This window comes from Lissotriton helveticus, chromosome 5_1 (assembly GCF_964261635.1).
Source record: "Lissotriton helveticus chromosome 5_1, aLisHel1.1, whole genome shotgun sequence".
NCBI classification, from domain to species: domain Eukaryota; kingdom Metazoa; phylum Chordata; class Amphibia; order Caudata; family Salamandridae; genus Lissotriton; species Lissotriton helveticus.
The window spans coordinates 468534085-468548249 of record NC_136065.1 but is presented as its reverse complement, the minus strand read 5'-3'; the positions used below and the strand labels follow the sequence as shown (position 1 = coordinate 468548249).

General features: G+C 47.5%; 1 protein-coding gene across 1 annotated transcript in view; it reads left to right on the top strand.

The window, feature by feature from the left end:
* The window catches only part of ADAM8 (ADAM metallopeptidase domain 8), a 161372-nt gene that overhangs the window by 69756 nt on the left and 77451 nt on the right, over positions 1 to 14165 (top strand). Inside the window, exons 7-10 of the mRNA XM_078640406.1 lie at positions 354 to 419; positions 4020 to 4088; positions 10596 to 10765; positions 13902 to 13983. Coding sequence (XP_078496532.1) covers positions 354 to 419; positions 4020 to 4088; positions 10596 to 10765; positions 13902 to 13983 — 387 coding nt within the window. The remainder of the gene's footprint in view (positions 1 to 353; positions 420 to 4019; positions 4089 to 10595; positions 10766 to 13901; positions 13984 to 14165) is intronic.

The window sequence follows — 14165 nt, the reverse complement described above, 5'->3', positions numbered from 1 at the left end:
TTTGGCTGGCCGCAACATGAAGAGAATTGTCGCGGCCGCCAATTTAGGACATGAGGACTCGATTTTTTAATAGGCCATTATAGGGACTGCTTTTTGGATAGGACATCATGCCTTGGGTTACGGTTTTCTGAGGGTCATGCAATGCATTTGGCCTTTAGGGAGCTTATCCTATGACCTTGTCCCCACCAATGATTTTACAAAGCTTGATCCCAAGCTTACGTGTTCAGGTGTAGAATATGGTTTGACATTTTTTCTGCTTTTTTCTGCTTTTATTTTCTTTTTCTTTCTTGGTGATCTATATGTTACAGACACAAGTACTAAAACGCATGTCCTGTGTTCTTTCCTCCCTACAGAGATCTTCCCCACTGCTGAGGGGAACCAGATTTGTGGAGCTCTTTCTGGTAGTAGACAATGCTGAGGTGAGCAATTCCTATTCTACACTCTAAAGAGTCAAGATACACATCCTAGCTGACCGGCACAGGCATATAGTTGCCGGCACTAATTCCAAGTAAGAGATCAGTTTGGCGACATTCAGGAAGTCTTTGGTGGTGTTTGGTAGTAGCTGGGAGGAAGCCATTCCTGCAAAGTAACGCTTCACCCTTTAAGGGCTTTCTTTTTATTGGTCAGCTGTCACTAAATCCTGCATATCTACAGAGTTCCATCACCAAGGAGAGTCTACTGCTCTGAGGAAATGTCTTCATGGTTAGAGAAAAAACAAATCTTGAAACAGTGTCTACCTTATGAACCGTGATTATGGCAGTATTATTTTTGCCTTTTAGAAATTGATCTATTAAGACTCTCTGCTCCTATCACATAATGGAACTGTTTGCCGCCCTCCGGTATTTAGTTGCGCTATGTAAAAAAGGAATTCATTAAGTATCTATCCCAGGTGAATTGGATTATCATTCTAGTCTTTAGTTCTGTGCACTGGCCACTGTGTGCAGCATTTCCTTCCAGTGGTAGTGCTGTGTTGTAGGCAGTATCATCAGTTTCCTTTGCAGCAGTATTTATGGTCGAATAGACTGGCGCAGTTCTCCATTTCAGCTGCAGTTCGCATATCCGGCCAGTGGTGGCAATGTTTCTTTGTTTAGATCAAAGGGAGAGAGAGGACTAGATAAGCTAGACCGGATCCCCTGAATTATATGTACAAATATCAATAAGGACTAGCTAGTTTAGTAGGATATAAGAGACTCTGATAGGTACGTCGAGGAGCAACATAGAGTGGGGAAAAAACATTGTTTTCCTCATAAAGCCCTCACCCACCGACCTAGTCGGTGGCATGCTTCATCATCGGGCCCACCACAGTGGCACCGAGTGTGCCCCGGGTGTGCTTCAACGCCAGGAGACTGCGGAGCTGGTATGTTGCTGAGTGTGCGGTGAATAGGGTGAGAAGGTGTAGATTAAAAGCTATGCAGGAGGTCCCAGCACCCGAGGGTTGTATATTTTTAATGAACTGGGCCTCTGCTAGCAGATAAAAAGGCAAGGAGACGTGATGGAGTGCTGATTATGACCTCCAGCGTCTAGTGCGGTCTACATGTTTCAGCCAGTGCCTTGTTGGTTTTAAGCTGGCTTTCCTCAGGACCATTTACTATGTGAAAAGTGCAAAATAAACTTAATTTAAGTGAAGGTGGTGTTTTGGCTATGTGTGGCGCTCGCTAAGGCGCTGTAACTGTTAGAGGGGATTCCCTCAAGCTTGATCTGTTTTTCCTTGTAAAAAGCTTCATGGGTCGCTTGGCAGAGAAAGAGACCGAGATTTTCGGTCTGGTTCCTCCTTGGACCTATTCGTCCTTCCGCGGCACCCGTAACGCGGCGTCATAACGGGCGCCGCGGAAGGACGAATAGGTCAAAGGAGGAACCAGACCGAAAATCTCGGTCTCTTTCTCTGCCAAGCGACCCATGAAGCTTTTTACAAGGAAAAACAGATCAAGCTTGAGGGAATCCCCTCTAACAGTTACAGCGCCTTAGCGAGCGCCACACATAGCCAAAACACCACCTTCACTTAAATTAAGTTTATTTTGCACTTTTCACATAGTAAATGGTCCTGAGGAAAGCCAGCTTAAAACCAACAAGGCACTGGCTGAAACATGTAGACCGCACTAGATGCTGGAGGTCATAATCAGCACTCCATCACGTCTCCTTGCCTTTTTATCTGCTAGCAGAGGCCCAGTTCATTAAAAATATACAACCCTCGGGTGCTGGGACCTCCTGCATAGCTTTTAATCTACACCTTCTCACCCTATTCACCGCACACTCAGCAACATACCAGCTCCGCAGTCTCCTGGCGTTGAAGCACACCCGGGGCACACTCGGTGCCACTGTGGTGGGCCCGATGATGAAGCATGCCACCGACTAGGTCGGTGGGTGAGGGCTTTATGAGGAAAACAATGTTTTTTCCCCACTCTATGTTGCTCCTCGACGTACCTATCAGAGTCTCTTATATCCTACTAAACTAGCTAGTCCTTATTGATATTTGGGCAATGTTTCTTTGTCAGTTACAGGTCTCATATTTAATCAGTAGAGGCAGTATTCCCTCTTGTTTGCACGTGTCAGGTAAGAGGTAGTCCTGCTTCGAAGGTAAACTCCTTTTAAGTTGTACATTTACTCTACGGACAATAGCTTCTTATGTCTCCTGCAGCCAGCAGGGTATGACCGCTTTTTTTTTTTAGCAGCGAGCTGTTGTACACTTTATTTGTGTATGGAATACAATGAAGATTTAATGTTCAATGTAGATTTAGGGGAGTCCAATCTCAGATATATCTGAGTGTTGTCTTATTGCGTAGGATGGAGTGGAACTGTGTGGCACACTCCACACGATGGGGGCACGATAGCAGAAAAAGTTACCGTATTTTGGTAGGTGAGATCCCTATGAGAGGTAAGAATGGAATGACTTCGGCCCCCATTCTGTTATTTGAGAGTGCTCAGCGAAATTTGATGGTCTATAACGTCCATAAGATGAGAAGACTGAGGTGGTCTTCATTTTCGGTGTGGAGGATACCATTGAGCACAATTATTATCGCAGATTCCATACTGTTGTTTGGCCTAAAAGTAGGTTGCAACTTGCCCACAAGGAAGTTTTATCTGGATATGATTATTCAAGAGGAGGGTCCATTTTGGATAGAAAAAATGTCCATGGCCAACCATTGACGGAGAAAAACGTGAACATTGTCTTTAGCAGTGGAAAGCCGGTGTGGGTCATCAGAATAGGAAGAGGGCTTCATATCTGAGAACAGCATATAGTAGGTTAATGTGATGCATAAAGTTATCATAAAACCCTCCTTAAAATGTTGAAACTATTTCTTCGATGTGCTAATACGAAATATTCTGATTCGGGGGACTTGAAATATATATGCTACCCCTAGGACTCCAACACCTCTACAATCACCACCCCTAAGACCCCAAAATCTTTAAAATCACTCTGGATTTATATATTTGATTTAAGTCTCTGTCTCTCAACTTACCTTTCTCCTTGATCTCTGGAAACGGTATTTGGTTATTCTCTATATCATCGGTCTTTGTCTCTTTGTCTTATTCTATAACTCCATGCACATCTTTCTCTGCCTTTCCCTCTCTTTCTCCCTTTCTCTCTCTCTTTCCTTCAACCCACTGTCCCTTTTCTCCTTCACGCGCCCATCCGTCTGCCTCTCCGTATCTTTCTGCAGCTCACTCCTTTCTATGTCTCTCGTCTCTCTCTTATCTGTCTCCCTGTCATTCCCGCTCTCTGTATATCTTTTGCTCTCACTGTTACTCTATTTATCTTCATGTCTTTATGACCTTGTTGCTCTTTTCTTATGTCTCGATTACCTACGGGTTTGTCTCTCTTCTATTTCCATGACTCTTTCACATTTCCTCTCTTCTCCTCCTTTTTCGACTCCAGCTCACCCTGCCCCCACTCGTGTTTTTCCTGTTAGTCATTCTGTCTGCATAGTTTGTCCTCCTTGATGTCGAATTCTTTCAACAAAGAATGTTATGAGCAAACCCCTTAAGTGTCACTGAAATCTCATATGTTCTTGTTTGTACAGTACAGAAGATACAGGGATCTAATCACGATTCGGAACCGCATGCAGGAAATTGTGAACCACGTTGACAGGGTAAAGTGCATGAGTATGTTTAATAGCAGTAACACCAGAAACTTTGTAGCAAGCTCCAGAGGGGTGGGGTTTCATGGTTTTTGTCATGCATGCCACTGTATTGTATTTATTTCCATGATTGTATGAAATCTACCAATGGATTCTTTATCCTTCATGGTTACGTTTGTGATAGCCACAAGTATCTTGAAATCTGAAGTATCCTTTCTTCTTGGTGGTGCAAGGCATGATGGACTGTAATGGTGAACGGAGTGATGGAAATACCTTCTCTTCATTGCTGAAGGCAGTCATGGATAGCCCTTGGCTAGACATATGTATGCCTATTGCACACCCACACTGCTGCAGGCTAAGGATGGTGGCAGATCATGGTCACGGGTTCAAATACAGGCAGGCCCACTCAGCCTTTCATCCATCTAAGGTCGATAAAATGAGTACCATTGAGTTGGATAACAATAAACATCTGTTATTCAGCACCAAGATGCCTACGGGTGAACGTGTGCTTTACAAACACACGTTATGTTATGTTATTGTAGTACTCGTTGTTAAGTGAGTGGCTTGCCACCGATCATGGTATACTCCCACTACGAGCACTCGTTGATAAAGAGTCGGCCATTTATTTCAGTTGGGTTATCATCAGGTGTACCGCAGTATATATGTGAGGAGCCTATCTTATGATACATTAAGGACTGCAGAGCCAAGAGAGGCTCAAAAGACCTAATGAAATGCAAGAAGGCCAAAAGTCCAAAACTGGCAATGTTGGATTTCATGTAACCAAACTTCAGTTAATATTGCCAGAGGGAATAGCTGGGAATAGCTGGTACATCATGTGGACATAGTCATGCCTCCTCCTAGATAATCTTTGTCTGGAAAGTTAAAGCTTTGGTGTGTAGGCCTAGAAGTGATGAACCTTGAAAAGGCATATTCTTATGGCATGAGGTGGGAGAGCCCTGTTTCAAGCAGGAAGATAGGATGTTGAATATTCTTTTCATGATTGCTCCCTCTGGGGCCTTTTTTCCTGGAACTTGCAAAAAGGCCTCAGTGGTTAGGGGTTACTGAACAGCAACTGTGATGGCTGCTGACGTTTACCCGATGGTGTCCAAGGGCCTCTGGTATTATTGCACTTCACTTGGATAACCAATTTACTTCCTTTGTGCATTTTACTCTCCACAGAGAGCTAAACCGAAATATCAGGTCTTACTGCTTGACCTGCTTGACCTGGAATTAAGAATGGCACTCATCAACAGTATGTCACTATAGTCACACAAACAATACAATTCAATAGCCACGACGAGCTCTGTCTTAAGAATGGGGAGTTATTTACACATAGGATATGTAGGTCAACAGATGACCAAAAAAAACCTAGAATGTTCTAGCACCTTCTATGACTGCCATATGTCCCTAAGTTGTTTTTAGACCTCAAATGGGCATCTGTGGAAAAGGCTTTTCAATGGAGTCGCATGAAACTAAAGGTGCGAGTCAGAATACTATGTTGTTTATCATGTATGGCACACCTTTTCTATGCTCAACTTATCCAGTGACTATATTAGCAAGGGAGTACAATTCAATTAGCACTAGCCCTGCCAGCTAAAAAACTACCAAAGTTTCACAAAACACTAAATATTTTTAGTGCCAAAAACCACCTCCTAAAATTAACCTATACTTTCTACAGGACAGGACCCATCTGTCTCGAGTAGCAGATGGGAAACTGGGATTTAGGTGTATGGTCCAGCAACATCTTTAAAGTAAAATTGGATTGAATGACAAAGACATTTTCAGCCATAAACGTATGTTTAAAAAAAGATAATTCCGACATGGGAACAGTCCAGCCCGAACTGCCAGGCCAGGTCCTCCCTGGACTAGAAACAAGCATCCTTAAACGGGTTTCGGGGTATCACCCCTTATCAGCCAGGCTAGCTTGAATCCAGTGGAAAAGTGAGCAAGGGACCCACGCCTGGGCATACTCTTGGCCTTTAGAGCGAACATAGCAAACACAACAAGATAATGGATGGAGTGCTTAACTTTTCAGCCTCTCACCCGAGTCAAGTAGCTGAAGTAGACCTTCCCAGACACTAACAAGCATTGGAAATGCAATAGGTCTCGCATTAGAAAAGTTGTAGTTATTGGTCTTGTAAATGACATATTTTATTTATTTGTTGGTTTTTAAAATTGCTAAATTGATGGCTTTGTCATTTACAATGCCAATAGTTATAACTTTCGCGAATGTGACACCTATAGCATTTGGAATGCAACATGTTTTGTATTTACGTCACTTAGATGGCAGCTCTGGTCGTTAGGCCACATCTCTAGAGAGCAGGAGAGTGCAGCAGGGGAGAGAAGCACAGCAATGCAATAGGTCTCGCATTAGGAAAGTTTGAGCTATTGGTATTGTAAAGGACACATTTTTTATTTATGTGCTTGTTTTGAAAATAGCGAAATTAATAGCTTTGTTATTTACAATGGCAATAGTTTTATCTTTCGCAAATGTGACACCTATTGTAACACAATATGTGTTGTGAGGGTGAGTGAGGGTGAGGGGTTGAGGGTGAGTGAGGGTGAGGGGTTGAGGGTGAGTGAGGGTGAGGGTGAGTGAGGGTGAGGGGTTGAGGGTGAGGGGTTGAGGGTGAGTGAGGGTGAGGGTGAGTGAGGGTGAGGGTGAGGGGTTGAGGGTGAGTGAGGGTGAGGGTGAGGGGTTGAGGGTGAGTGAGGGCGAGGGGTTGAGGGTGAGGGTGAGTGAGGGTGAGTGAGGGTGAGGGGTTGAGGGTGAGTGAGGGTGAGGGTGAGTGAGGGTGAGGGGTTGAGGGTGAGTGAGGGTGAGGGTGAGTGAGGGTGAGGGGTTGAGGGTGAGTGAGGGTGAGTGAGAGTGAGGGTGAGTGAGGGGTTGAGGGTGAGTGAGGGGTTGAGGGTGAGTGGGGGTTGAGGGTGAGTGGGGGTTGAGGGTGAGTGAGGGTGAGGGGTTGAGGGTGAGTGAGGGTGAGGGTGAGGGGTTGAGGGTGAGTGAGGGTGAGGGTGAGTGAGGGTGAGTGAGGGTGAGGGTGAGGGGTTGAGGGTGAGTGAGGGTGAGTGAGGGTGAGGGTGAGTGAGGGTGGGTGAGGGTGAGTGAGGGTGAGGGTGGGTGAGGGTGAGTGAGGGTGAGTGAGGGTGAGTGAGGGTGAGGGTGAGTGAGGGTGAGGGTGAGTGAGGGTGGGTGAGGGTGAGTGAGGGTGGGTGAGGGTGAGTGAGGGTGAGGGTGAGTGAGGGTGAGGGTGAGTGAGGGTGAGGGTGAGTGAGGGTGAGTGAGGGTGAGTGAGGGTGAGGGTGAGTGAGGGTGAGTGAGGGTGAGTGAGGGTTAGGGGTTGAGGGTGAGTGAGGGTGAGGGGTTGAGGGTGAGTGAGGGTGAGTGAGGGTGAGGGGTTGAGGGTGAGGGGTTGAGGGTGAGTGAGGGTGAGGGTGAGGGGTTGAGGGTGAGGGGTTGAGGGTGAGTGAGGGTGAGGGTGAGTGAGGGTGAGTGAGGGTGAGGGGTTGAGGGTGAGTGAGGGTGAGGGTGAGTGAGGGTGAGGGTGAGGGGTTGAGGGTGAGTGAGGGTGAGTGAGGGTGAGGGGTTGAGGGTGAGTGAGGGTGAGGGTGAGTGAGGGTGAGGGTGAGTGAGGGTGAGGGGTTGAGGGTGAGTGAGGGTGAGTGAGGGTGAGTGAGAGTGAGGGTGAGTGAGGGTGAGTGAGGGGTTGAGGGTGAGGGGTTGAGGGTGAGTGAGGGTGAGGGGTTGAGGGTGAGGGGTTGAGGGTGAGTGAGGGGTTGAGGGTGAGTGAGGGTGAGTGAGGGTGAGGGTGAGGGGTTGAGGGTGAGTGAGGGTGAGGGTGAGGGTGAGTGAGGGTGAGGGTGAGTGAGGGTGAGTGAGGGTGAGTGAGGGTGAGGGTGAGTGAGGGTGAGTGAGGGTGAGGGTGAGTGAGGGTGAGGGTGAGGGGTTGAGGGTGAGGGGTTGAGGGTGAGTGAGGGTGAGGGTGAGTGAGGGTGAGGGGTTGAGGGTGAGGGGTTGAGGGTGAGTGAGGGTGAGGGTGAGTGAGGGTGAGGGGTTGAGGGTGAGTGAGGGTGAGGGGTTGAGGGTGAGTGAGGGTGAGGGTGAGTGAGGGTGAGTGAGGGTGAGGGGTTGAGGGTGAGTGAGGGTGAGTGAGGGTGAGTGAGGGTGAGGGGTTGAGGGTGAGTGAGGGTGAGGGGTTGAGGGTGAGTGAGGGTGAGGGTGAGTGAGGGTGAGGGGTTGAGGGTGAGTGAGGGTGAGGGGTTGAGGGTGAGTGAGGGTGAGGGTGAGTGAGGGTGAGGGGTTGAGGGTGAGGGTGAGTGAGGGTGAGGGGTTGAGGGAGGGTGAGGGTGAGGGTGAGTGAGGGTGAGGGGTTGAGGGTGAGTGAGGGTGAGGGGTTGAGGGTGAGTGAGGGTGAGGGTGAGGGGTTGAGGGTGAGTGAGGGTGAGGGTGAGGGGTTGAGGGTGAGACAGACAGAGCAGACGGCGCAAACACACACAGGAGGCTGCACGTACGGCAATCGCAGAAGGCTCACGCACACAGCGTGCATAAGGTATACCTACATAGCAGATGACGAAGTGAATGTACACACAAACTGTGCCTACAACAGTAAATGCATTCCTTTAGAGAACACACACTTAGAGTATACAAAACATGGCGCACGCCTGTGGGCATAGTCACAAATAGGCACCCATACAGTCTGCGAGTACAGCAGACGCATGCACACAGCAGAAGGCAGCCTGCATAGAAAGACACGAGTGGAGCGCACACGCAGGGACATTCACAGCGTCCACATGCACAGAGCGGGGTCACAGCTGACGCGGCGCTCGTGCAGGATACAACACACATGATTGAAGAGAGAGACAACTTGGAGGAATGCTTGTAGGTGTGTGTGTAGACGATGAGGGTGTGAAGCAGCAGGAATTTAATCTCCTATTTTTTTATATGAAATGTTGAGTTGCCCATAAAACCGTGTCTTGTTAAAAGGGTTATAAAAATAGTTATGATTAAAATCCGTGACTCGCTCACTTTTCCGATTGACATTGTATCAGCTGGGATAGATAGTCAAAGCTGTCTAGTAGAAACTTCCAGTAAATTAGTATCGGGAGAGGCGGCATAACATGATTATTCGCTCTGCATTGGAGCTCTTTAGATGATGCAGTCTAATAAAAAAAATAGAGGTTTGCCAATGACATTTTGCTCCAAATTCAAAGATACAGCTAACTGCTGATTTACCTTAATCAGTGACACGGTGAAGCATGAACGCATGCGGTAATGACGGAGATGCAGTTCTTGACCCGAGTTACAGTTTCACGTTTCTTACTGGGGGTTGTTTTGCAACTTTACAGATTGGAATAATAATAATCCACTTTGCTGAACAATATAACATGTGAATTCACCACGAACCTATTGCAACTCGGTGTAAAAAGATAAAATCCCAAATCAAGACACAAGTATTGTTGCAAAAGGTGGTGTGAAGCAGCAGGAAAAGACAGCACCAACCCTAACGAAAACGAGTCAAAAGAAACACGAGAGACAGCGGAGGGCATTGCTGTGGGGAGGGGGGAGGAGAAATGCGACACGGCGGGCAGGGGAGGGGGCGGAGCGGGTAAAAAAAAAACAAGACGGAGAGAAGGCAGAGAAGGGGAGGGGGGAGGAGAAATGCGACACGGCGGGCAGGGGAGGGGGCGGAGCGGGTAGAGCGGCATGTGGGTGTGAAGCAGCCGGGGCCTTTGAAGTGAAGCTAAGCTTCACTTCAAAAGGTGTGGGAGGAATGCGGCTGAGGGAACAGACGGCGATTTGGTGATGTGCACGCGCATTTTAGGTCAATGCGCAAGCGCATTGACCTAAAAGCCACGGGCACAGCACCAAATCGCCGCAGTTAGGTAAACTTTGTTTAAAGCCCTATAGTCTCGCTCTGCTCAATGCGCATGCGCATTGACAGGCGAGACCTAAAAACAGTTCAGCCCGATCTTTGGTGTTCGGACAGGGTTCTGGACTGAACTTTTTTCATCCAAACACCAGAAAGGGTTGAAACTGCTAGGGTGTTGCTGTGGATGCTTTTCCAAGGATATGGAAGTTAGAAGACCTTACCCTTCGCAGGGAATCGCCATCTTGTGCTGCTTGCAAAGTGTCTACCATTCATACCGCACTTAGGGGCTCATTAGTCCGCCCACCATACACCCGGGAAATGGGACCGCCCGCAAAGGGTGCGGCGGTACCGCACATCCCATTAGGATGCGCCCGCCACAGTGGCGGGCGCATCCCGCGTTCCTGACATTGTGGTGGGCGGTGCTCAAAGCACCGCCCGCTGCAATGCCAGAAATGCAAGTTGTGCATTTGCCAGCACAACGTGACAGGTACCGCGCGGAGTCAACGAGAGTCATAATCAGCAGTTGTTGGTCTGTCTTTCTCACTGTGTAGGTGTGTTGATGTTGGGTGCTTTTATCTTCCTCATGTGCAGAAACAATAAGGTCAAGGTCAACAAAGCATTCACATCAACCTGTTTATTTTCTCTTCAGCTCTACCGAGCCCTCAACTTCCGCGTGGCCCTGATTGGCCTTGAAGTCTGGACCAGAGAAGATCCGATTGTGATCAGCTTCGATGCCGGCCCTACCCTGGACAACTTTCTGTCCTATCGCAAGAAGTATCTGATGCAGAAGAAGAAGCACGACAATGCACAACTGGTGACGTGAGTTACCAGCCTGTGGGGTGCCACGTGTATGATGCTGCATGACTGGGCTAATGGGAAGAGGGTTACATTATGATATTGGGGATATGTGGGGTATACATAAGAGACAATTGGGTCAATAAAAAAAAGGAGACATGCCCTTTGTGCCATTGACTCTACAGGCTGTTGAGGTACCCAGACTGTTGACCATTCACCCCAAAATATATTATCTCAGTAAAATCACCCCAAATTGAAAGGGCACCTCTTCTGACCTTTCAACTACCACCTGTTTAGTTAAGGTAGCTGCGACCTAATTCACTGCACTACACCATACACTTCTCCTTACTCTATAGGTGTTATCTGAAAGTGCACACACACACCTGATCAGCTGAGGTGCGTCGAGTAAAGTAGATTTCCCAGGGTCACAAGGTGGCAAGTGTGGACCAGGATACTGAACTAAAAGCTTTCTGATTAGCCAGGGCTTTGCCACAAAAACAACTAACAATAATAACGTTGCACAGATATGTGGCAGGACGGCTCCTTTTCAATTGTGTCCTCTTAATAGGTCAGTCTTTGTCTTCCTTTCTTCTAGAAGGAGCTCTGAGCCCTAGATGCTGGTTGTAAATGTGCTCTTACTAAATGTGAGCATGGGTCCTTGACATGTCCCTACTGAGAATATATAGGCAGCAATTAATAGAGAGACATCGCTATGCTGCAGGTCCGGACTGTGAGCCAGCAGGGGAACTCAACTGTTCTCCTCAAACAACCACTCTATTCTCAGGATTCCAGGTACAACACCTAGTTATTGTAAACGAGCAACCCCCACCCAAATAAAACTAGAGATCAGCATGAACCAGACTGTGTGCACACCTTATTCCTTGCACCACTAAAGTGACGACCTCTAAACAGATTCTCTGAAAAGGATAAATGAAAGTATTTAGCCCTTCACACCATTTGACCACCTCAGAAAAGAACAACAACTCTCCTGGGATAGGTTAAGCAAGCTCATATAAAGAGGCCAAAACAGTTACCCACCTGACCAGGGACTGTATTGCGCATTGTTATTGTTCGCGCCCGGCGCACCTTTTAAAAGGTGCGCCAGGTGCAAACAATGACAATGCACCCTATTACGATGAAAGCTCTGCCCCCACAGCACAGCCGTGAACTCATGCTGCCCCCAGGGCAGCGCATTCATATGAAAACACGGAGCGGCTGCTGGCAGCCGCTCCATGTTGTCACAGTGCGGGTGGCAGCCCGCCTGCACTTTTAAAGTGGATTAGAGATCTCCTTGCAAGCGGGTGGAGTCAGTGACTGCATCCGCCTCTAAGGGAATGTCTGGGGGTCCATAGGACACCCTTTCTCCCCTCCAGAGAGCTGCTCTCAGGGGGTGCACTCAAGGCGGACTGTGAGTGCGCCTCCTGAGAGCTTTTTAGCCTCTGCGCCCGCGTCTGTAAATTTGGCGCGAGTGCAGAGGCAAAGGACTCCCCTCATTTGCATAGGGCACGCCCCTATGCAAATGAGGGAATGCCTGGTGAAGGTAGCACTGGTGCTGGTGCTTTAAGTGAGCCAGCGCTATTGGTATAACTGAAGGGTATGCACAAGTGTCTGCACCACCTTCTGTAATACCAAAGTGCGCTAAGCAGGCGCAAACATCCCAGGTCCTAAATGTGGTCCAGGAACGACTCAGACTTGTAACCAAGAAAAAGGCTGAGCTATCCCAGACTGGAAAACTAGTACCAAAAAGGAAAAAAAAACACCAGCCTAATTGATGCCGATCAATGGAAGGCAAAAAACTTCCATTCAGGTGATTCTCTCCTCCAACCATTCACTTACTGAAGGCAACTTTTTTCACATATCTTAGCTAAATCCTGACTGCTTCTTAGAAACTGAGAACTAATAACAACAAACTCACAATATTATTTACCGCCTCACTTATACAATTTAGGCAAACCAGTAACTAACAAGCAATCAGTCCAATTGCACATCGAGAACATTTGTTCAATACATTCACAGAGAAGAGAGGGTCAGACGCACCTCCAGCCAACGAATACATCCTTCAGACACGACATCAGATGTCATCAGTCACTCTGACCCCTTCTGAGATAAGCCAAGCAGACACTGAGACAACCAGATGATGTCCATACAGGCTTTTATTTTTCTATTTAGCTGCTACATTCTATCCCGTTAGACACAAAAGAACAGTTTTTGAACTGGTAGTAATGAATATAAAGTAATAGTTTCTTCTTCTTTTTCCTCTTTTTTTCTTCTTTTTCTTCTTTTTCACCTTCTTCTTCTGTTCTTGGCCTTCCTATTACCTTATGCCTTTGGGAACGTGTCCTTCGCAAGGACCAGTCTCTTAACTGAGATTCCACCTTCTGCCCACGGCCTCGCCTCATGCCCTAAACAATGCTTTTTTACCTTGATCATACCTCCTGCATGAGCCCGCAGCTCCTGATCATTTATCACTCATACAACTGTCTTGTTGCCTTAGATCATATCTAATGCACCAGAACTCACCTCCTAGCCTTGGTTATGCTCCTGCCCTAGTCCAAACACATACATTAGACCACACTTGTTTTTCTTCACAACTGTCCTAGACCATGCTTTCAGTCCCATACCATGCCTGTTACCCTAACCCACCTCTTCTCCACATGACTGACCTCTCACCTTCTGCCCTGGGAGACATCTCCGGCATTGGCACCATCTCCTGTCCTTAAGAACAAAACCTGTCTTAGGCCCTGCTTCTTATCCAATATCCAACGTATTCCTCCTAAGGCCCACTGTCCTTCTATAAGTCTTATATCATCTGCCCTAGAACCTGCCTCCTTCTGTCCTCTCCTATCCATTTCTTTGAGCACACTCTTCTGCCCTTGGCCCCGCCTCCTGTCCTTGGCTTAGCACCCTCTGTCCTAGGCTATGGTATCTAACCCAGATACCATCTCCAGATAATAATTCTCCTGCTCTAGTCCACACATGTTGCTCTAGGCCATTCCTTCTTCCCTTTGTGAAGCACAACAGCACCATCCCATCTGTCAGTGCATTACCTAGTTTGGCACCTACTTATTAGTCTGTTTTCCAGGCGGCTTAAACACAATTTAAATAATGTTTTTGTTTGGACAAGGGTGTTTAATGCATTCTGTGTTTCTGTTTTCCCTAGAGGAGTGAATTTTTCTGGCTCAACGGTTGGACTAGCAACAAAGTTGGCAATGTGCACTGGAGATTCAGGAGCTGTGAACCAGGTGAGAGCTTTGGAGGCAGTGCATGCTATGTGGGTCAAAGTGCTAAAATATGTTCAGAACAGACCGCAAAGCCAAGGGAGGGTATTGAACATCTGAAGATCCCCAGACACAGTCTGGTAAGGGGCATCTTCAGATTTCCAGGCAGCATTGCATTGGCCTCTAGCTCTCTCTGAAGTCAGAGT